This window comes from Lampris incognitus, chromosome 11, assembly GCF_029633865.1.
Source record: "Lampris incognitus isolate fLamInc1 chromosome 11, fLamInc1.hap2, whole genome shotgun sequence".
Taxonomy (NCBI): Eukaryota; Metazoa; Chordata; class Actinopteri; order Lampriformes; family Lampridae; genus Lampris; species Lampris incognitus.
In genome coordinates this window covers 26,690,732-26,713,943 of record NC_079221.1, presented here as the reverse complement: position 1 = coordinate 26,713,943, position 23,212 = coordinate 26,690,732, and the positions used below count along the sequence as shown (strand labels likewise).

General features: G+C 42.4%; 1 protein-coding gene across 2 annotated transcripts in view; it reads left to right on the top strand.

Moving 5' to 3' along the window:
• Positions 1-23,212, top strand: part of gdap2 (ganglioside induced differentiation associated protein 2) — a 53,692-nt gene that overhangs the window by 16,085 nt on the left and 14,395 nt on the right. For both annotated transcript variants that reach the window (XM_056289668.1, XM_056289669.1), the window contains 7 exons: positions 22-98; positions 418-577; positions 2,654-2,804; positions 4,772-4,848; positions 5,657-5,733; positions 6,207-6,346; positions 22,259-22,313. In XM_056289668.1, the coding sequence (XP_056145643.1) occupies positions 22-98; positions 418-577; positions 2,654-2,804; positions 4,772-4,848; positions 5,657-5,733; positions 6,207-6,346; positions 22,259-22,313 (737 nt within the window). The remainder of the gene's footprint in view (positions 1-21; positions 99-417; positions 578-2,653; positions 2,805-4,771; positions 4,849-5,656; positions 5,734-6,206; positions 6,347-22,258; positions 22,314-23,212) is intronic.

The window sequence follows — 23,212 nt, the reverse complement described above, 5'->3', positions numbered from 1 at the left end:
TTTTTCTTTCTCTAATTAAAGGAACAGTGCGCAGGTTCCTGGAAAACCATGGGGACACTATTGAAGCGGTGGTGTTCGCGGTGTCAGAGATAGAGGAGGTGTGTACCGTCTCAGCCCTGTTCTGTCTTCTGGATTTTATCGACCCTTCCTTTCCAGGTTGCCACTGGTTTACCCGTAGGGTACTGAAAATGCCGGGTTAGGTTTTTTTTTTTTTCTGCAGAAATATTTATGATGTATTTCATAAATAGAACTGCTCAGGGTTTGTATTAGTTAGATATTAGTATTGGATAAATAATACAGCTGCAACTTGGAACTCTTTTGGTACATGAGCATTTTCTTTTCTTTTTTCTTGACTCACTAATAACAAAATGAGATGTTACTCTGTCTGTCTGTCTGTCTGTCTGATCGCCTCCTCAGCCGGTGTACAGGAAGCTACTGCCTTTGTACTACCCTCGCTCTGAGGAAGAAGAGAGGGCCAGCCTGCCCCTCATCCCCACCGACATCGGGAACTCTGAGGGCGAACCCGTGGTCCCTGAAAGACAGATCCGCATCTCTGAGAAGCCGGGGAGCCTAGAAGGTAGGAAGCAGGAATGAGGACAACAGGCAGGCAGTGAGAGGTTTTAATGTTGTGCATAAAATCTAAGAGTGCTACTATATAATTATCTTATCACACCAGGATAACAAAGCTTTTACAAGGTCAATAAAAATGTTAGAACATAATGAGAACATGGACAATGAATAAATAAAAAAGAACATTAAGTATGATACTGGAGGCATTTTTGTTCCATCTTGTCGAAGATATTCAAAACAAAAAAAACAAAAATCACAGTTGTGAATTGAGTAACCTAAATAAGTGTTTCTAAGTGTTTTTAAGGACACTGACTTGACTGGCCTCATTCCAGAGTACGACTTAGTGTGCTTGAAATGTCTCCTAAGCTATATAAGCAAACTCAGTGCTCCTTACTGTCTGTCAGTGTGCCAGGCAGTAAGTCAGTCAGCCTGTCATTCAGTCAGCCAACTAGGGACATGGGAGAATCGTTGAGGATCCATCATGACAAAGGCAGTGAAACGCTTGGCCTTTCAGCTCCTTAGCCTTTGCCAATAGCTACACACATACACACCGACACAAGTTAATGCATTCATGCAAGTCCACATCCACACCAACCTCAACACTTTCTCTTGTGCGCTGTCTTTTTTTCCCCCCGCTCTCCTCTTATCCTTTGACTCTCCCTAGATCTTTCTCCAACATACTCGCACACACGTGCCTACACACACTCACAATCTGAGGCTTTGTAATTAGTCAACGAGGCATGTCATCTTTGTGTTTCCTGTGGACTTGCAGCTGTGCGCTGTGCGGTTCAGGGAGGGTTCCATGGAGCACACTCAGTTGGCCAACACAGGGCCCTGACTAAAGAAGAACAGGTGTTTCCATGTGTGTGTGTGTGTGTGTGTGTGTGTGCGCGCACGTGCATGTGTGTGTTAGTGTCTGTATTTGTGTGGGACTCGCGTAGGACTCGTCCCACCAAGGCAAGATTAATAGCGTAGCAAAGGGGAGATTGTTGTGGGGAGTCTCACACATATGACTTCTTTACATTTTTTTTCTGTATATCTCAGGATTTCTTTTTATTGTAGCTTTTTGCTAATTGGAAGAAGGCCAGTAGGGGGCATGGAATCTAGCTCCTACTTCCTTCTTATTTTTTTCTTATTTTTCCTTTTTATCTGAAGAAGTGTGGGTCACATCACAGTGCGTAGAAGTGTTTGTGTTTATATGTCAGTGATGTATACTATTTCTCCATTTTTATTTTCGACAATTTTGCACACTCTTTTTTTTTTACATTAAAGACTTCTGCTTTCCAACATTAGCTCATATGCTAGCGATAATTTTGAGGTTTCTGTGTTGACATGGTGACCTTGCTCGAACTCACTGTCCAATGTCTGCTGTCCTCATGGTTCCAGTAGGGAGGTTTCAGCCTCAGAGCGTTGATTCGAAGCAGGCCGGCCGCCTGTGAATGAGACCCAAAGATAACAAACATACACACACACACACACACACACACACACACACACACACACACACACACACACACACACACTGTCATTCACACACATATGGGTTTAAACAAATTTGTGCTGGCGTGCTTGCACAATCACACACATGCCCACAGTCTTGGATGTAGACAAAGATGCACAAACAAACTGACATGAACTAGAGCCTGGAATCTGGTGTTGTTATAGGGCCTAGGCAGCCCAGGTTGTTTTCACAGCGCACATGTACACATGCACGCACACACGCATACACATACACGCACAAACTGTCACTCACGCACACTTTGACCCTAACCCTGGCCACACACACACCACACTGAGGAACACAGGTCGGCATATATAGAGCATAACATGAGTTAAAATGAAGAAAATCTGACGTTTCTTTTCTCTACAAATCATAACAAAGAATCACAGAAAATAATGGACATGGAACAAAAGATGGATAATGCCACATTATCATTGGTAGGAGGCTGATCACCAGAATTTGCCTGATATTAACAATATTGTAAAAACCCAAAGATTGTCAAGGGGCTGTAAAAAGAGAAATGTGTCCTTGTTCCCATCTCTTTGTGTGTGTGCACGTTTTCATTTGTGTACCTGTGTGTAGACGACTCTGAGGATGAGAGTCTGGAGTCAGCCTTGGGACAGGTGGGGAACCATGCCTTTGCCAGGATGGAGGGCGATGTGGACAAACAGCGCAAATTGATCCTGCAGGGCCAGATGTCCGAGGCAGCCATGCAGAAACAACACCTGAGAAAGTAAGCCACCAAACCAAACACTGAAATCTTGAATTTTACAACAGTAAACAAATCACCAGCAGGCTACAAATCTGATTTGGTTGAGTCCCATTAAAAACTGCCAGGAAATGAAAAAACATACACGCCTATAAAAACATAACCTTTAATTTGATAATCAAAAATCTGATAAGCCGTTGCTTGGTGAAGGTAAATATTTTTTATTTGTATTATCATGAGCCTTTGCATTCTTTTTTTCCAATGTGGTTCTTTTTGCAGTTCAGTCATTTATTTTCTGTTAATTTTATTTGATTTTGTTTTTTCCTTTAAGTGATTTTGTTTGGCATTATGTCAAAAATATGAGCATATACTTTATTCGGTAACACTTTAGTATGGGGAACATATTCTAAGTAAAAAAACTTAATTACTAGTGAATTAGTAATGATCAAGATGTCACTTTAGTATGGGGAACATATTCTAAGTAACAAACACTCAATTTAGAGTAATTTAACACTATGAACACTTGTAGTTTTGTGTTTTGTTATGTAAGAACAGACCATATTCATTAAGTGTTAGTAAGGGAGAATAACTGTTCTTGTGGTACTACCACCCTATAAAGTCCATACTAAGCAAAGCATATTGAGATGGTACTACTAATAAGCAATAATTCTGAGGTTATAGAGGGAAAACTCATAGTTAATGGCTTACTGGTTGTATAATAAGGCCATGCAGAATAAGGCATTAATGAGTACGGAATAATGACCAATTAAGAGCCAATATGTTGCTAATTTGCATGCTAATAAGCACCTAATTAATGGTGACTATGTTCCCCATACTAAAGTGTTACCCTTTATTCTACAACCATAAATCTACGCTAGATAAAAAGACATTGTTTCTGCAATAGTAAGGCCTGAATTCATCATCATCAGCAAAAGCTCCACACTGACTTAAAACTGCACCAAAACCGAGTTCTTTATCAACGCAGGATTTCAGAGGTGGGGGTACAAAGGATGAACTAAGGTCACAAACAGTCTCCTTGCTAACCACATGCATTAGCATAGCAACTCACAGTGTTTTACTGTAATTATCGGGGACGGGAATAACAACTCACAGTGTTTTACGGTAATTATCGGGAACGGGATGAGAAGGATGGGACATGTCTTGGGTTTCAAGGTTTAAACTACACGCTCTATATTCAGCATGTCGGACACGATCAACAACTGTGTCCCTGACATTTCCTGCTAACCTGGCTCTAATCCCCCTGTCCAAGTTGAGTTTTCTTTTTCTTTTTTTTTTTTCAATTTCCCTATCACTGCTCAGCAAAATCAAGTTTCACTTAAAGCTGCAATCCTGAAGATTTACATGAGAACGAATGTCCGTTCTTATACTCTGTATTGCTGGCACATTTAAAGCAGAAGCGACTGCGTGAGTATCCTAATCATGAATGCGTTTGTAGTTGCTCTTTTTAATGGGCATTTTATATCTTCAGCAAGGCAGCCGAATGAGGAGGAATAAATCAGGTAGTGGCGAGTTTATGTAGAGAGTAAAGTTGTTCTGGCTAAAATGGTACACCAAGCTGAAACAGATAGATAGAATAACATCCATTAACTAAGGTTCAGTTATGTTTTATTGTTCGCTAGAGAAGGCACTGATGCATCATCACTGGTGACGGTATAAAATTTTTTAAAAAATCATAGCAGCATTGCAACCTTAATACTGCTTTCTATGGAGGCATAATGCATATTATGTGCTATATTTTATATAATGTGGACCTTGTAGGATTATGAGACACCCTTTACTTTCTAAATTCCTATTTATACTATCTTATAATCTTTGCCTTATCTCTTATTTGTTTCATCTGAACAACCCAAATAAAGTCAAATTCCCTGTCTGTGTAAACTTCGTTGACAAAACAGATTTTGATTCATATTATCGAGCATCTTGAGTTATCATACCGCCTTTTTCTTTTGTTTTTTTCTGCCACCCTACAGTTATAACCGCTGGCTATGTCGAGCCAGAGCAGAAGACCTGTCGGACATCGCTGCACTGAAGGCATTGTATCAAACTGGTAAGCGCGTGTGTGATGGTGGTGGGGGGTTCGTCTTCATCATTAGCAGCTGTCTCAGATCATGTTCCTTATTTCTGTTTGTTTGGGGTTTTTTTATTATTGTTATTAAATTATCAGTTTGTACCACAGAAAAATGCTTTCCTCACTGCATGTAACATTGTAGGGGGGGGGCAAAGATGACCAATAAATGAATTGGCCTCTATGGCTAAAGCAGGATGGCTCTCTCTACAGCCTGTCTGTCTGGCTGTCCCCCTACCTGTCTGTCTCTCTCTTTCGGGAACTTTAGTAAGGTGTCATTTACTGATATAAGCAGTAGAAGGCAGTGTTGCTTTACAGGCAAGCCCCTGTGCCATCTGTGTAAATTAACAAACCACCCTCTCATTCCTGATTGCGCCGCTCTCGTATACACAGAAAATATATCTCAAAAATATTCAAAACACTCTGGCTCCCTGGTTTCTTAAAATACAGACCAAAACCTACAATAGGTCACAGGCCTGGTAGGTGACCTGAGGCATTCTCAGGCCCAGGAGCCCATAGACAATTGTCGGTCTATGGATAGGTCCCCACATAAGACAAGTAGTACTCCAACCCATAGTGATAGATTACCAATTTTAGTTTTCTGACACCAGACTTAAGTATAACATTGCCTTTTTCAGCAAACTCACTGTTAAGCCTATACATGTCAGTAAGAGTGGCAAGGAAAACTTTATGTGTGTGACTGTTTGAATGACAAAGATGTCTTTGCAACATCTCAGCTTTTCACCTCATGCATGTGCGTGTGTGTTTTTATGTGTTTCCCTGTCCCCAGGTGTGGACATGTGTGGCAGGACAGTGATGGTGGTGGTGGGGCGGAATATCCCTGTCACCCTCATTGACCTAGAGAAGGTAAGAGTCAGTACTGCTGGACTGAGAGATCGCTGATTCATGCTCTCATTTGAAATTCAAAATGGATTTCAGTGATGTCTTAGTTCGGCTTGACCCAGAAATTGTATGCCTGTGCGCTTTTATGGTTTTCTGTTTAGTGTGTTTTAATGTGGTTGGTTGTTCACATGTGCTTGCATATCTGTGTTTGGGCATGCTTGTGTGTGTGTGTGTGTGTGTGGGTGTTTGCTTGCATTTGTCTGGAAGCACTCATCTTTGTGTGTGTGAACATGTGTGTATTTCTGGTCCTCTTTGCATGCACTATAATTGTGTTTGTGTCCTTGGATGCACGTGCATCTTTGCCTATGTATGTGAATGCATACACACATATATGCATTCAATTGTGCATGCTCTGTGTGTTAAGCTAGCACGTGTTTCCATTTGTGCATCCTTGTGTATGCTCTAATCTTTGTGTATGTGTCTGTGTGTGTGTGAAGGCCCTCCTGTACTTCATCCATGTGATGGACCATATCACGGTGAAAGAGTATGTCATGGTTTACTTCCACACACTGACCGGAGAACACAATCACCTGGACACAGACTTCCTAAAGAAATTGTATGATGTCGTGGATGCCAAGTAAGACTCCTGTTACTTTTTTTTCCCAATGGGTTGTTCTCAGGTGCTCCTTTTCACATTTTGAGTCAAATTTGTGTTGTGTGTGTGTGTGGGTGGGTGGGGGTGTGTGTGTGTGTGTGTGTGTGTGTGTGTGTGTGTGTGTGTGTGTGTGGAGGGGGGCTTAACTTGGCAGTAAGAGGAGCATGCTTGTATCAAAGCACTGGCTTGGTAATCCCAGTTTGGCCTGAGCTGTCAATCCGAGGGTTGCATGTTTTAGGAGTCTAGATGCAGCTGTTGTGCCCCTGGGCAAGGCACTTCAGTCCTACTCGCCCCAGTTAGTTTTGGTCTGTGGCTGATGTGGTGTTGCTCCCATATCTGGACAGTGTAGACAGCAAAATGTGCAAATTTTACTTTCAAAAAAGGAATGAATGAATGAGTTCCCCTACTGTAACTTAATATTAACTTTAATATAGCTCATTAATTAATAACTAGCTTTTGAATTATATTCCTTAATATGTTTTAATATCATCAGTCATATGTCTTGATACATGCTCAGTAATCCAGGTAAGAAAATCAAAGAAGGTTGAATCAGTTCATCTGGATACAATGTTTATTGACAGATACATTTCATCACTCATCTAAGTGACATCTTCAGTCTAAATTGACTGCAGGTATCCCCACCCCTTATAAACAATACAGAACAATACAGTGGCATAACGACCGAAACCCACGATCAGTTTCATATGCAAATATGGGTGTGACCATTAACGAGAGTTACAATGGTCATGTGTAATATTCGCAGAGGATTTTTCGAATGTTTACAATCACAGCATTGTAAGATGATGACAGATGTACTCTTAACCCCCCCGTCATTTGGGAGTCAAAACTCATAATAATTTTATTTCTTAAGATATTGAGCTCTGAGATAAAAAAAAAAATGTCCTCCCTTTAAAACATTATTTTCCTCATCTTTCATGTCCACCACTCTCTCAGCATCCAGTTCTTTTACTGTCCCGTTCCAATATCGCCATCAGTCCACACACGGGGAATATATAAGAAAACAGTGAGGCTGTTTCTGATTTCACCACCCACTCCCAACTGAACACAATAACTTTTTTTGTCCTGTGTTGTGTGCTCTGGGTTTGTTGTTGGACGGCTGTCATTGTCAAGCCTGTCCGCCTGGACACATCTCTACTCTTTAATAACCAGTTCTGCATATTGAAGGCAGAACATGGGGCTTAGAGGGGGCGGTCCGGTACGTCTCAGGAAATCCACCCAAATGGGATAAAGATTTGACAGGCTCTGACAGCTCCCTGGGGTTCTGATCGCCATTTCTGTATTCAGAGTAACCAGGCACTAAGTGTGTCCAAGTGCAACGTGTTGATCAAATGTGCCGTGTGATAGTAGGACTTTTTCTCAGATGTGCATTTTTGGAAATTGGGCTCCAGCTGTGAGGTCTCCAGCTCAGGGAGGCTGTTCTCTATTGTGGACCACCACTGTGATCGTGTTGTGTTTTAAAACAGTTTAGATTTATGTTTTGCCATTTTCCTCCCAGGAAAAATATCTCAGTGGTGAGAGCTGAAATTTAGCTCGTGAACAATGTACTTTTTGAGGAAAACACTTTATTTTAGGTCAATAATGTATGGTCGCCATGACAACAGCCTCCTACGTGGGACAGAGATGGAGACTTAAGAGCCCAAATGAGGCTTATGCTGGATGTAGGAAGGGTAGGGACCACATGAGACTGACCCTTTTTTCTTTTTTTTTTTACTATGTGCATTTTATCTTCTTAATAGAGTCCATCCTTGGATCCCCTCAAGGTTTTGCTTTCTGTGTGGTTTGGTTTGGTTTGTACTTAGCCTTTATCTCCGCTGATGCGATCCGTTGAAACTTACCCTCCATGCTACAGAACTATACGGCTATGGTTTCAGTGTTTTGACTAGTGAAGAAGTGAAACGAGTTGAGAAACAAGTTGTAAAATGCGTTTTTGCTTTAGTTTTTGGAGTAGGAGGCAGCCACGTTTGGAACAGGAACCAAGTACTTGGAGCGTCGTTTCTGAGGTGATGTATTGGAAGTGATGGGGACTAAATGCAAGACTGAAATTTCTTGAAAAGATATTCATGTGTCGATTCAGCCCTGGATAGGCTTACAACCATTTTACAGTAATTATTGTTTTATTCAAGAGATGCCATAATCGTCCATGAAAGTATTTCAGTTTAGGAAAAAACCTCAAATTATCCTCCTCTCTTTTGCAAGATGGCGGACATGCCCGAAAACAGCTTGCTATTGAAACCTCAGCATTAGCATATCAGAAGGTACACACATGCAGACAGAATTTGATGCCAGTATGAAAACCAGCCTGACCTTGTGTACTTCTCTTTGGGGCGTGCCATGAGGTTTACCAGTGATGAGTACTTTAACCAAGTCAATGCACTGCAAGAAAAGCCACATCCTTTATATTAAAACCAGAACTGTTTTCCGCTTCAGACCTACAGTTCTGTAGTATCTGAAGTGATTAATAAGCTTCTCTCTCAGTATGACGAGTGACGCTGTTTGTCCAACAGTTTGTCACCAAGAGAATGAGCCAACTTTCCTCTGTCGCTGGGGAAACTCCATGCATTCATCATTTATGTTTCAACTTGTCTTCTGCTCCAGTTGCATGTTTTTTTTATATTGGTTTGAGTGCACATCGCAGGGCAGGATGGCTTCTTCAAAAGTTTTTGTTTTTCAAATAACATTTATCGAGTGAGGTTGAACTGCAGAGTCATTTATGTGGTATCCTGAAATTCTACCCAACGTTGTTTGCCTCCATCCAAAACCAAATATTACTCTTTCTGTTTTACCTAAACTAATTATTAGCCTCTCTGTTTTATCCAGTTTGAAGTCTGCTTCACCTAAATCCACTATTAATCTTTCAACATTTCTTAATATGTACTTCAGTTCTGTTTTTAGTTTGGTTTCGTTTAGTTGTATGGGGGTGAATCAAGATGACGAGCGAAAAGACTAGATGATCTCTCACACACACACACATACAAACTCTTAAATATGAGTTATGACTCTCCTTGACTAGCTGTTCAGCCTTCCTTTTCACAATAACTGTGAAACCCCATACAGTCATAAACAACAGCCATGACGAGATATATCACACTTAACTCATTCACAAGTAAAAGCTGTAGAATTTAGGTTGGATGCAGATTACCACAGCAGGTCAGTTCTCTCCAAATTTACTTAAGTTTTCATGCTATGACTCATGAAACCCTCCTGCTGGGAGCACACTTCTTTATGATTTTTTTTTTTTTTTTTTTTTTTGTCTGTTGGTTGTTATGACTGTTAAGCTTCCCCTCTGGGGAAAGCAAGTTGAAGAGCAAGACAAATTGGTTTTTGATCAACTTGTAAGACTGTTGACCAAGACATTACGCTGCCATGGCCTTTGGGGAAAAATGTACGAGGAAAAAAATGTACAGCGTGTTTCTTTGTAGCTTATTTGCCTTTCATACCAGCTTGCTCGTATTCCTGCTGGCAGTGGTTCACATCAAGTAGCCATGTTTTGCTGCGCAGTTCTCCAAGCATCTTGCAGTGACATGAGCAAAAACATTTTTACCACATGTGGCTCCAGCATAATTCAAACCCTGGCAGTGTGAGTGGCATAGTCCACATGTTGAATGAAACCCCTAAACCCTCGCGGTGCTTGTGCCTTGCTGTGCCTGTTGAACTATGCAAAGAATTTAACCCCTATACATGCCCTGATAATGTTTATATAGTGATAATACTATTCCGATTCTGTATTGGTCTGTTTTTATGCATTTTGGCACATGCTTACCTGACTGGCGCCATATTTTAAAAGAAAAGGTTTCCATAATTCTCTGGCCTCATGGAGAGAAAGATGAGGTAGTGAGGTTAATGTGGGCTTGGACCACAGACAGGGGCTCCCCCCCCCCCCCCCCCTGGCCAGTACTGACTGTGCTCAGTGAACAAATGCAGCCTAAACCAGCCTGACCGCCATTGCGTGTGCACTACATAATGACATGAATAATGGCAATTGTCACAGGGTATTGTCAACAATCTGTTCTGTTGACTAAAATGGACAGCCAAGGCCCCATGTTTTCAATATTGAGTTGATTACTTAGAAAATGTAGTCTGTCTTCTGTAAACTCCTCTCTAGTTGTGTACTTTTTATATTGGGGATTTTTGTTTTGTTTTGGCGGTGGCTCCATTGCTTTGAGGTTTGTACTATTTTTCCAGAATAAGAGGTCCTTTAGCTCGACCCCCCCCCCCCCGACTCCGTCGTGTGGAGTTTGTATGTTCTTCTTTGATCACGTGGGTTTCCTCCAGGCGCTTTGCTTTCTTCCCATCAACCAAAGATTTGCATGGTAGGTTAATTGGGAAACTTCAGATTTTCCAAAGTTAGGAATAAAAGTGTGAGTAAGTGTGTGTTGACCCTGTAATCGACTGGTAGCTTGTGCATGGTGTCTTGCTGCTTTTTTCCTTTTGGGATAGGCTCTGATCCTCTGTGAGACTGAATCATATAAATCAGGTATAGATAATGAGTTAATGAATGATTATTTTGTTGTGACAGTAATGCCAGCAGCCATACCAACATGTACCCTGGCTTTGCCGAATGATGGAAGCTAAGCAGGTATGGGCTTGGCTAGTACTTGGCTGGGCGACCTCCTGGGAAAACTTAAGTTGTGCTGGAAGTGGTGTTGGTGGGCCAGTAGGGGGGAGTCTTTCCTCTGGTCCAAATAAAAAAAAACAACAAATGTCAAATCCTAATGCTCCAGTGCAGTGACGGGGACACTGTGCTGTAGGAGATGCCGTCCTTCGGATGAGACGTTAAACCAAGGTGCTGACTCACTGTGGTCATTAAAGATCCCATGACACTTAATCACAAAGAGTAGGGGGTTCCCCAGTGTCCTGGCAAAACTCCCAACTTGGCTGTCTCCATCTGGCCACCTAATCATCCCCCTGTGTAATTGGCTCAGTGATTCATCCCTCTCCACCTCAAGCTGATGTGTGGTGAGCGTTCTGGTACAAAATGGCTGCCATGCATCACCCAGGTGGGTGCTACACTTTGGTGGTGGTTAAGGTGAGCCCCCCCCCTTCACTGTGAAGTGCTTTGAGTATCAACATAAAGCGCCATATAAATGTAATTCATTATTATAATAATAATTATTAGTAGTAGTAGAAGTAGTAGTAGTAGTTGATCAGCCACAGCATGAAGATTTGGGAAAGAGTAATAGAAGCTAGGTTAAGAGGAGAGGTGACGATCAGCGAGCAGCAGTATGGTTTCATGCCACGAAAGAGCACCACAGATGCGATGTTTGCTTTGAGAATGTTGATTGAGAAGTATAGAGAAGGCCAGAAAGAGTTGCATTGTGTCTTTGTAGATTTAGAGAAAGCTTATGACAGAGTGCCGAGAGAGGAGGTGTGGTATTGTATGAGGAAGTCAGGAGTTGCAGAGAAGTATGTAGGAGTGGTGCAGGATACGTATGAGGGAAGTGTGACAATGGTGAGGTGTGCGGTTGGAATGACAGATGGGTTCAAGGTGGAGGTGGGATTACATCAAGGATCGGCTCTTAGCCCTTTCTTGTTTGCAATGGTGATGGACAGGTTGACGGACAAGATCAGGCAGGAGTCTCCATGGACGATGATGTTCGCGGATGACATTGTGATCTGTAGCGAGAGTAGGGTGCAGGTTGAGGAGAGCCTGGAGAGGTGGAGGTATGCACTGGAGAGAAGAGGAATGAAAGTCAGTAGGAGCAAGACGGAATACCTATGCGTGAATGAGAGAGAGGACAGTGGAATGGTCAGGATGCAAGGAGTGGAGGTGACAAAGGCATTTGAGTTTAAATACTTGGGGTCAACTGTCCAAAGTAACGGGAAGTGCAGTAGAGAGGTGAAAAAGAGTGCAGGCAGGTTGGAGTGGGTGGAGAAGTGTGTCAGGAGTGATTTGCGACAGAAGGGTATCAGCAAGAGTTAAAGGGAAAGTTTACAAGATGGTTGTGAGACCAGCTATGTTATATGGTTTGGAGACAGTGGCACTGACGAAAAGACAGGAGGCGGAGCTGGAGGTGGCACAGTTGAAGATGCTAAGATTTTCACTGGGAGTAACGAAGAAGGACAGGATTAGGAACGATAATATTAGAGGGACCGCTCAGGTTGGACGGTTTGGAGACAAAGCAAGAGAGGCAAGATTGAGATGGCTTGGACATGTGTGGAGGAGAGATGCTGAGTATATTGGGAGAAGGATGCTGAATATGGAGCTGCCAGGGAAGAGGAGAAGAGGAAGGCCAAAGAGGAGGTTTATGGATGTGGTGAGGGAAGACATGCAGGTGGCTGGTGTGACAGAGGAAGACGCAGAAGACAGGAAGAAATGGAAACGGATGATCCGCTGTGGCGACCCCTAACGGGAGCAGCCAAAAGTAGTAGTAGTAGTAGTAGTAGTAGTACTGGTGGTAGTAGTAGTGTTGTTGTTGTTGAGTAGCCTCACTGTAGCAATAAACATCATGATACTTTATTTGCTGCACTGTGCCATTGCAAGATAAAGGAGCCAGTACCCTTCTCAAGTCTTATCCTTACGTGCGTTACTGGCTGCCAAAATAAAAAGAAACGTATGACTTATGAGCGGTGTGTTCTAGAGAGTAAGTTGATCAATTTTACACATCAACACCCATCAAATTTTAACAATATAACGGGAAAATAAATTGTTTACCACCCATAGATATCTGCATTGCCCCCCAGTGTGATAACAGTTGGCAAGGGAATTAATTAAGCATATACCATCCACCCTACATCCATCCACTGGACAGGTACATTAGCCTCAAGCTATTCATCTTTCATTTATCTGTCATTGATTTTTTTGGTTTTTTTGTTTTAATGTGTTGCTAATCCAAATTAAACTATATTCAAATAATGTTTGTTTTTGTTTTTTTACTCTTAAAGAGGTAATTTTCTAATGTCAAATAGAATTGTACAAAAGCTTAAACTGCACCAGGTGTATTCAAATTTCTTGAGACTACTACTACTATTACTACTTTTGGCTGCTCCCATTAGGGGTCGCCACAGCGGATCATCCGTTTCCATCTCTTCCTGTCTTCTGCATCTTCCTCTGTCACACCAGCCACCTGCCTGTCTTCCCTCACCACATCCCTAAACCTCCTCTTTGGCCTTCCTCTTTTCCTCTTCCCTGATAGCTCCATATTCAGCATCCTTCTCCTAATATACCCAGCATCTCTCCTCCCCACATGTCCAAACCATCTCAATCTTGCCTCTCTTGCTTTGTCTCCAAACCATCCAACCTGAGCTGTCCCTCGTATAATTGTTCCTAATCCTGTCCTTCGTCACCAATGAAAATGAAAATGAATCATTCCTAATCCTGTTCTTCTTCATCACTCCCAATGAAAATCTTAGCATCTTCAACTCTGCCACCTCCAGCTCCACCTCCTGTCTTTTCGTCAGTGCCACTGTCTCCAAACCATATAACATAGCTGGTCTCACAACCATCTTGTAAACCTTCCCTTTAACTCTTGCTGGTACCCTTCTGTCACAAATCACTCCTGACACTCTTCTCCACCCACTCCACCCTGCCTGCATTCTCTTCTTCACCTCTCTTCTGCACTCCTTATTACTTTGGACAGTTGACCCCAAGTATTTAAACTCATATGCTTTCATTCAAATTTCTTGAGAGATCCCACTGAATAGAAGACGAGCGGAGTTAAGTTGAGCAATGAGTCATGGCGGCAGCTAGGCTCGCCCCAGTACAAGCTCTGCTGTTGTCTGTCACTACTGTCAGTGTTATTTGTTCGTAAATTGTCATGTCTGTACAAATATACCCACGAAGAACAACTTAACATTAGAGAAGGATTACATGAATTACATCGGCAACACCTAGCCATTCCTGATGAATTGTTGACATCCCGCCTACCAGGGTACTCGCACAATCATGGACTGGGTGGCCACAGATGATCCGGGGTTCTATACCGATTCATATGTCAGCCCTACCAGTCCCCACTACAGGCTATTCTACTCTCAAACCTCCAATCCCTCATGAACAAAATGGAAGAACTCCTACTTCAGATCCACAAAAGAGAATACGGGGAATGCTCAGCCTTCTGTTTTACTGAAACCTTGCTCAACAACAACATCCCGTACTCCATCGTAACCCCACCAGGATATACCAACCACCGAGGTGACAAGTCAGTCAAATAAGAGGTGGCATCTCATTCGTCATTAGAGTCAGATTCAAGATTCTTTATTTGCTACATCTCATTATAAAAGTATAAGAGTAAAATTCTTGAGTTTCGGTTCTTCAACACTGCAGCTGAACAACAACAAAACAAAAAAACAGCAACAATAATAGTATGTGATGTATGTAAGGTGCTGTGTGTGTGTGTGTGTGTAGGCCCAGCCCCAATAAATGTGAACACGTGTGCGTGTGTGTGTGTGTGTGTGTGTGTGTGTGTGTGTGTGGTTGTCTGCATATCCATGCGTGTCTGTATGCCAAGCTCCCTCTGTGTGTGTGTGTGTCTGTCTGTGTCTGTGTCTGTGTGTGTGTGTGTGTGTGGTTGTCTGCATATCCATGCGTGTCTGTATGCCAAGCTACCTGTGTGTGTGTGTGTGTGTGTGTGTGTGTGTGTGTGTGTGTGTGTGTGTGTGTATGTAAATCAACGATCCACTGAAGACCACAGGTCAGTACCATCAGTCCGGCACCAGGCTTAGTGTCTTTTAATATTCTTTGTTCAAAAGCCTGCCTGGTTGCTTGGTGGAAAAAGCTGTTTCAGAACCTACTGGTCTGGGCTTTGAGGCTGCGGTACCGCTTGCATAATGATAGCAGCTGGAACAGTCTGTAGATGGGGATGGCTGGGGTCTTGGATAATCCTACTGGCTTTGCTGACACAACGTCTATTGTATATGTCCTGGATGGAGAGAAACTCGCATCCACTGATGTCCTGGGCCATCTGCACAACCCTCTGCAGTGTTTTGCGGTTGTGGGCAGTACAGTTCCCATGCCAGGCAGTGATGCATCCAGTCAGGATGCTGTCGGTTGTGCCTCTGTAGAAGACCTGTAGAATCCTGGGCCCCATGCTGAACTTCTTCAGTTGCCTGAGGTGAAAGAGGCGTTGCTATGCCTTTTTCACCACATGGCTGGTGTGTTCATCCCAAGTGAGGTCCTTGGTAATGTGGACACCGAGGAACTTGGAGCTGTTGACCCTCTCTACAGCAGTCCCGTTGATGGTGATGGGGTCCAGCCTCCCCCTTCTCTTCCTGTAGTCCACAATCAGCTCCTTGGTTTTGTCGACGTTGAGAGAGAGGTTATTCTCCTGGCACCACTATGTTAGATTTTAACCACAGTAGACATTAACCACAGATGGTGCACTAACTCCACAATAGTATACCCGCCATGCTCCCCTGATCTCAAGTTTCTCACTATAACCTGCAGACCCTTCTATCTCCCACAAGAATTTGCATCGATTGTCTTAGCCGGTGTTTAGAGCCACTCCCAAGCTAATGCTAGCATTGCCATTAGTGAGTTAGCTCATCACATTGCCAATACAGAAAGAAGATATCCAGATTCTCTTATAACAATACTGGGTGACTTCAACCACATAAATCTCTTCCCTGAGCCTCCTAACTATAAGCAACAAGTGACATGCCCCACTACAGGTGCAAATATTCTAGACCATTGCTATAGCACAATCAAGTCGGCTTACTGTGTTTTCCCGAAAGCTCCACTGGGACAGTCTGAACATGTGACGCTGCTCCTCATCCCAAAGTACGGGTAAAAGCCTTAAACGGTTAAAACAAAATCCAAAACTGTTGAAAGCTGGACCAAGGAGGCAGTCAACACTCAGAGATTGTTTTGAATGCACTCTCTGGGAAGCTTTAGAATCCACGTGTGACTCCCTCGATAAGTACACAAACACAGCAACGCCATACTTACAGTTTTGCGTGAAGAGGTGCATTCCCACTAAAACCGTAAGGTCATTTGGCAACAGCAAGCCCTGGTTCAACAAAAAACTCGCAGCTGTTTGCAAAAAAAAGATCTCGGCCTATCTCAGCGAAGACGAGGAAGCATACAAAACTGCAAAATATGAACTGCGATCTGCAATCCTCCAAGCCAAGTCATCCCACACCCAAAAAGCTGGAAGACCAAATTTCTGTAAATAACCCCAGAGCAGTCTGGAAAATCTGCAAGAGAACAACCAATTACAGGAAACCTCCCCTGCCAGATGTGCATGAGGACCCTGACCTACTGAACAAATTCAATGAGTTTTATGCTAGGTTTGGAAAAGCCGGCACATCTTCCTGCTCACTACCTCAGCCCCCCCCCCCCCTTTCACTATCCAGGAGGAAGAGGTGAGGGTTGTGTCCAGAAAGAGCAATAAAGTAAAAGCAGCAGGGCCTGATCAACTCTCCCCCGCTGTACTCCGCTAATGTGCTGACCAGCTGGTGCCTGTTTTTACCGACTGCTTCAATGCATCCCTCCACTAGTGTTAAGTCCCACAGTGCTTTAAAACAGTCCACCATCATCCTGGTCCCCAAGTCCACCAAGATAACATTGCTCAGTGACTACAGACCTGTTTCCCTTACATCCATGGCCATGAAATCATTTGAGCATCTGGTCCTCAACTACCTCAAATCTTCCATATCATCTCAACTAGACCCCTGCCAACCATGCCAACAGGTTAGTAGAGGATGCCGTCAGCCTGATATTCCATAATACATTACAACACCTGGAGACCCCTAACACCTACACTACCGTTCAAAAGTTTGGGATCACCCAAACAATTTTGTGTTTTCCATGAAAAGTCACACTTATTCACCACCATATGTTGTGAAATGAATAGAAAATAGAGTCAAGACATTGACAAGGTTAGAAATAATGATTTGTATTTGAAATAAGATTTTTTTTACACCAAACTTTGCTTTCGTCAAAGAATCCTCCATTTGCAGCAATTACAGCATTGCAGACCTTTGGCATTCTAGCTGTTAATTTGTTGAGGTAATCTGGAGAAATTGCACCCCACGCTTCCAGAAGCAGCTCCCACAAGTTGGATTGGTTGGATGGGCACTTCTTTGAGCAGATTGAGTTTCTGGAGCATCACATTTGTGGGGTCAATTAAACGCTCAAAATGGCCAGAAAAAGAGAACTTTCATCTGAAACTCGACAGTCTATTCTTGTTCTTAGAAATGAAGGCTATTCCATGCGAGAAATTGCTAAGAAATTGAAGATTTCCTACACCGGTGTGTACTACTCCCTTCAGAGGACAGCACAAACAGGCTCTAACCAGAGTAGAAAAAGAAGTGGGAGGCCGCATTGCACAACTGAGCAAGAAGATAAGTACATTAGAGTCTCTAGTTTGAGAAACAGACGCCTCACAGGTCCCCAACTGGCATCTTCATTAAATAGTACCTGTTAGAGCCTGTTTGTGCTGTCCTCTGAAGGGAGTAGTACACACCGGTGTAGGAAATCTTCAATTTCTTAGCAATTTCTCGCATGGAATAGCCTTCATTTCTAAGAACAAGAATAGACTGTCGAGTTTCAGATGAAAGTTCTCTTTTTCTGGCCATTTTGAGCGTTTAATTGACCCCACAAATGTGATGCTCCAGAAACTCAATCTGCTCAAAGAAGTGCCCATCCAACCAATCCAACTTGTGGGAGCTGCTTCTGGAAGCGTGGGGTGCAATTTCTCCAGATTACCTCAACAAATTAACAGCTAGAATGCCAAAGGTCTGCAATGCTGTAATTGCTGCAAATGGAGGATTCTTTGACGAAAGCAAAGTTTGATGTAAAAAAAATCTTATTTCAAATAAAAATCATTATTTCTAACCTTGTCAATGTCTTGACTCTATTTTCTATTCATTTCACAACATATGGTGGTGAATAAGTGTGACTTTTCATGGAAAACACGAAATTGTTTGGGTGATCCCAAACTTTTGAACGGTAGTGTATGCACGCACCCTGTTTGTTGACTTCAGCTCAGCATTCAACACAATAATCCCCTCTAAACTATTCTGCAAACCACAAGATACAAACATCAACCTGACCATAAACCACTGGATCATGGACTTACTCAACACCAAGAGTCAAGGTGAACAGCTGTACATCTCGCCCCCTGTCCCTCAGCACTGGTTCCCCCCCAGGGCTGTGCCCTGTATCCCTTTTTCTTCTCTCTGTACACTAACCAGTTCACCTCTCTGGACCACTCAGTCAAAGTATTCAAGTACATAGATGTCTGTGAATGTTCTCATTCATCCAGGTCATGGTTATCCAAAGGAGTTGAATCAAGTGCAACTGGACTTGGTATATATCCGTGAAGACGTTTCGCCTCTCATCCAAGAAGCTGGTCTAGTCAGAAAGGCACGAACTGAGGAAGCCTCTTGGATGAGAGGTGAAACGTCTTCACGGATATATACCAAGTCCAGTTGCACTTGATTCAACTCCTTTGGATAAGTACACAGATGATACCACCATTGTGGGCCTAATCTCGGACAACAACGAGAATCCATTTCAGCAAGTAATGGACAGGGCAGTAAGGTGGTGTGATAACGACCTCCTGCTCAACACCTCCAAAACCATGGAAAAGGCCATTGAATTCAAAACAAAAAACAAGATTGCCAAGAACCTGTCCATATCACTGAACAACCCATAACCGTGACAGACCCCTTCAAATTCCTTGGCACTCATATCAACAATAACTTGAAATGGGACATCAACACCAGCTCCATCATCAAAAAGGCACAACAACGCCTGTATTGGTCCATTTTACACCGCCATCATCCTAAGCATCCTTACATCTTCCTTTACAGTCTGGTACAGAACCACAGACAACATCACCAAAAGCAAGCTACAACAGATAGTGAAAAAGGCTTCCAAAACATAGGATTTGACCTTCCTCCCCTGAACTCCCTTTTCACCACCCGCATGGTCAACCAGAATGGTAAACTCATCAATGACCCCTCCCAGCCAGCCAACTACCTCCTTAAACCCATGCCATTAGGAAGATGCTACAGGTCAATCAGTGCAAAAAACACCCGTTTCAGAGACAGTTTTTTTTCTCCCTGCAAAAAGAACTAAACTCAATCCTCTCCTAACATGACCCTGATACCCCTTAATGACTATGCAATTGTTGTTATTTGTATCCTAAGTATTTATTTATTGTATGTATTTATGTTGGAAAGTTGGGTATGTTAATGCTGAGCTACCATCCTGTACCATAAACAAATACCACCAACCAGGTTATGTGGCAGTGAAGTTTCTTGACAAGTTTCTTGAATCTTAAATACATTAACAAGGTCCATACATACATTAACAAGGTTGATTTCAAATCCACCCATGTTCAGTTGTGTGATTGCACAAAAATATCCCAAACTGTGAGGTCTCAACTACAACAGAGGATCAAATCCTGTCATGAAGACCAAGGAATTGGAGAACATTATAAAAAAAAAAAAGGTCGGCAAAGCTTTGAACCTTTCTAGGAGTACCATACAATCTATTGTTAAAAAATGCCGAACCAGACAAAAAGAGCAATTGTTAGAGAGATAACCAAGTGACCAGCTACACTTAGTATTTCTGCCCTCATTTGCTGAAATTGGAGAATCTATCCAGAGATCAGTTGATTTCCCCAGCACTTCAAACATCAGCCATTTTGAGAGACTGGCTAGAAGGAAGCTAATTCCAAGGAAGGCCAACATTAAGTCATGCCTGAGTTTTGCTTGAAGCCATGTGTCAAAATGTGAGACCTTTCAGGGAGAAGATTTTGTGGACTTATGACACTAAAGTTGAGTTCTATGGCTGGAATGCAAAGTGCTATATTTGGCACAAATCAAACAGTTCAGCAACACCATGCCTACCATCAAGCATAGTGGTGATGGCATCATGCTGTGGGGGCTGTTCAGTAAGAGGGGACGGAAAGCTTGTTGCAGTCAGAGACAAGATGAATGGAGCAAAATACAGCCAAATGCAGGCAAATCCTTTTTCAGTCAGCAGGAGATCTGTGAAATTCATGTTATGACAGGACATCAACACAAAGCACATAGAAAAAAAAACTACTAAAGAATGCCACATGAAAGGTTAATACCATGAAATGACCCAGCCAAGGCCCAGACTTAAATCCCATTGAAAATTTAAAACCTGAAAACCGCCATCCACTGACGTACTCCATCAAATCTGGCAGAGATGCAACAAATTTGCATGGAGGGATGGACATCAGCTCCAAAATCGAACTGTGCAAAGCTCATGCAGACATAGCCGAGAATACATTTGGCTGTAGAGAAGAAATGGAAAGAAATGTTCTTAAGAAGAAAAGAATTTGCTTGATAATTCAAGTCAAGTCAATTTTATCTATATAGCCCAATATTACAAATTTGCCTCAAGGGGCTTTACAGCAACATAACATCCTGTACTTAGACCCTCGCATCGGATAAGAAACAACTCCCTAAAAAAAACTTTAACAGGAAGAAAATAAGTGTTGAATTTATTGTGTAAATTTCAATGCATTGAAGTTCAGAGGTGTAACTTAAACAACATGTAAAATAGTTCATGGGGGTGAACACCCTGAGGGTGCTATAGTTAACCAGCAAATAATCTCAGACATTGAAACTGTTAATTGCTCAACAGCAGTGACCAGTTAACCATGAAACATTTTATAAATTATGAAATGAATGTACAGCATAACTGAAAGTAAACAACTTATGCAACAGTTGAATGACTTTAGGAAGTGGATTGATTTTTTTTTTTTTTTTTTTTGGTCCCCTCCTCCACAAAAAGGGCTAAATACAGGGTCACCATGGAATATGGTCTCCCTGCAGCTGTCCCACAAGTAGGGATTTAGTGTCCAGCCATCTGTATTACTGGCGTTCTCTAGAGTAGATCGTCAGTAAGACAGATGCCTGAATTTGGATCATATGGTTGAAGGGCAGCCTTCCTGCTTACTATGCTATCCTGCTGCCCACATGCATTTTATATCTCAGCCGATGTTCCCCGTTAAAAAATGAATTGGTTTGCCCTTGAATTCGCCAGACTTTGGTGTCTGATGTCTCTGAGACTGTCTGAGCCCCGTTAATGCCTGTCTGTAAATCAATGGATATTTGTGGACTGGGCAGTATTTAGTCATTCATTTATTTATCTATTGTTTCAGCATTCTAAAATTTAGTAGCTACTTTCACCTCTTTTTCATACATTTTTTTAATATATATATAATTTAACCACCAAATGATGGTGTGCTACGTGCCAAAGTGGCAGGTAAACCAGGCCAACTTGCCAACCACAGTCACATTTTGCCAATTTTGGCTGGAGGTAAATTATCCACCTGTGTTTTAGGTAACTACTGTACAGCTTTTCAGAATACAATGGCTTTGAAATAAGACATAAAGTTAAAAAAAAACAGTTGAGTCACATCGATGCACAAAAAACTGATGATAAAATATATTGGCGTTAAGTTGTCGTTACCAAATATAAATGTTTTAAAGCTTAGGGAGTTGGGGTTATGTGCTTTATGTCTGTATACTCGTGTCTGTGTGTGTGTGTGTGTGCGTATGTGTGCGCGCACTCCTGGATCTGTGTGTGTGCTTGTGTGTATGCTCATGGGTCTTGTGTGTGTGTGTGTGTGTGTGTAATAAATGTTTCCATGCTGTTGGATGGCCTTGAGCTGATTCTCTGTACAGTTGTGTTTTTTGGGACAGTTCCCCTCTTGCCTTGGCCACATAGAAGTGCCTTTGGATGTGATTAGGGCAGTTTCATGCAGAGTTTGGCCACTCCATTAAAGAATACACCCTTCCCTCTGTCATAATTGTTGTTTTTACGCATATACAATCCCATTTTCTTTGCCTGTCCAGTTTGCAGGAAATACTAAGTCAGTGGTGTGATAATGATACTGACTCATCAGAGTTTTGCCTCGCTCTGTCTAAACTGCTCTTTTTGTTGTGTTGCAGGTTTAAAAAGAACCTGAGGGCATTTTACTTCATCCACCCAACATTTCGCTCCAAGGTAAGTCGCAACGTAAACCATGCTCAAACCTGTCTTCGAAGCTGGCCTAATTTTATCAACTGAGTGACACCATTCTCCTAATTACTTAGCAAACAAAACAGTTTCCAGTTCCAGATCAAGTGTTCACATACCAAGAATTTGACATGCTGGGTTTCTCACCTGGGACACATAATTGATAACTTAAATTGTAACACAAAATGAGCGATATACACTACCGTTCAAAAGTTTGGGATCACCCAAACAATTTTGTGTTTTCCATGAAAAGTCACACTTATTCACCACCATATGTTGTGAAATGAATAGAAAATAGAGTCAAGACATTGACAAGGTTAGAAATAATGATTTGTATTTGAAATAAGATTTTTTTTACATCAAACTTTGCTTTCGTCAAAGAATCCTCCATTTGCAGCAATTACAGCATTGCAGACCTTTGGCATTCTAGCTGTTAATTTGTTGAGGTAATCTGGAGAAATTGCACCCCACGCTTCCAGAAGCAGCTCCCACAAGTTGGATTGGTTGGATGGGCACTTCTTGCGTACCATACGGTCAAGCTGCTCCCACAACAGCTCAATGGGGTTCAGATCTGGTGACTGCGCTGGCCACTCCATTACCGATAGAATACCAGCTGCCTGCTTCTGCTCTAAATAGTTCTTGCACAATTTGGAGGTGTGTTTAGGGCCATTGTCCTGTTGTAGGATGAAATTGGCTCCAATCAAGCGCTGTCCACTGGGTATGGCATGGCGTTGCAAAATGGAGTGATAGCCTTCCTTATTCAGAATCCCTTTTGCCCTGTACAAATCTCCCACCTTACCAGCACCAAAGCAACCCCAGACCATCACATTACCTCCACCATGCTTAACAGATGGCGTCAGGCATTCTTCCAGCATCTTTTCATTTGT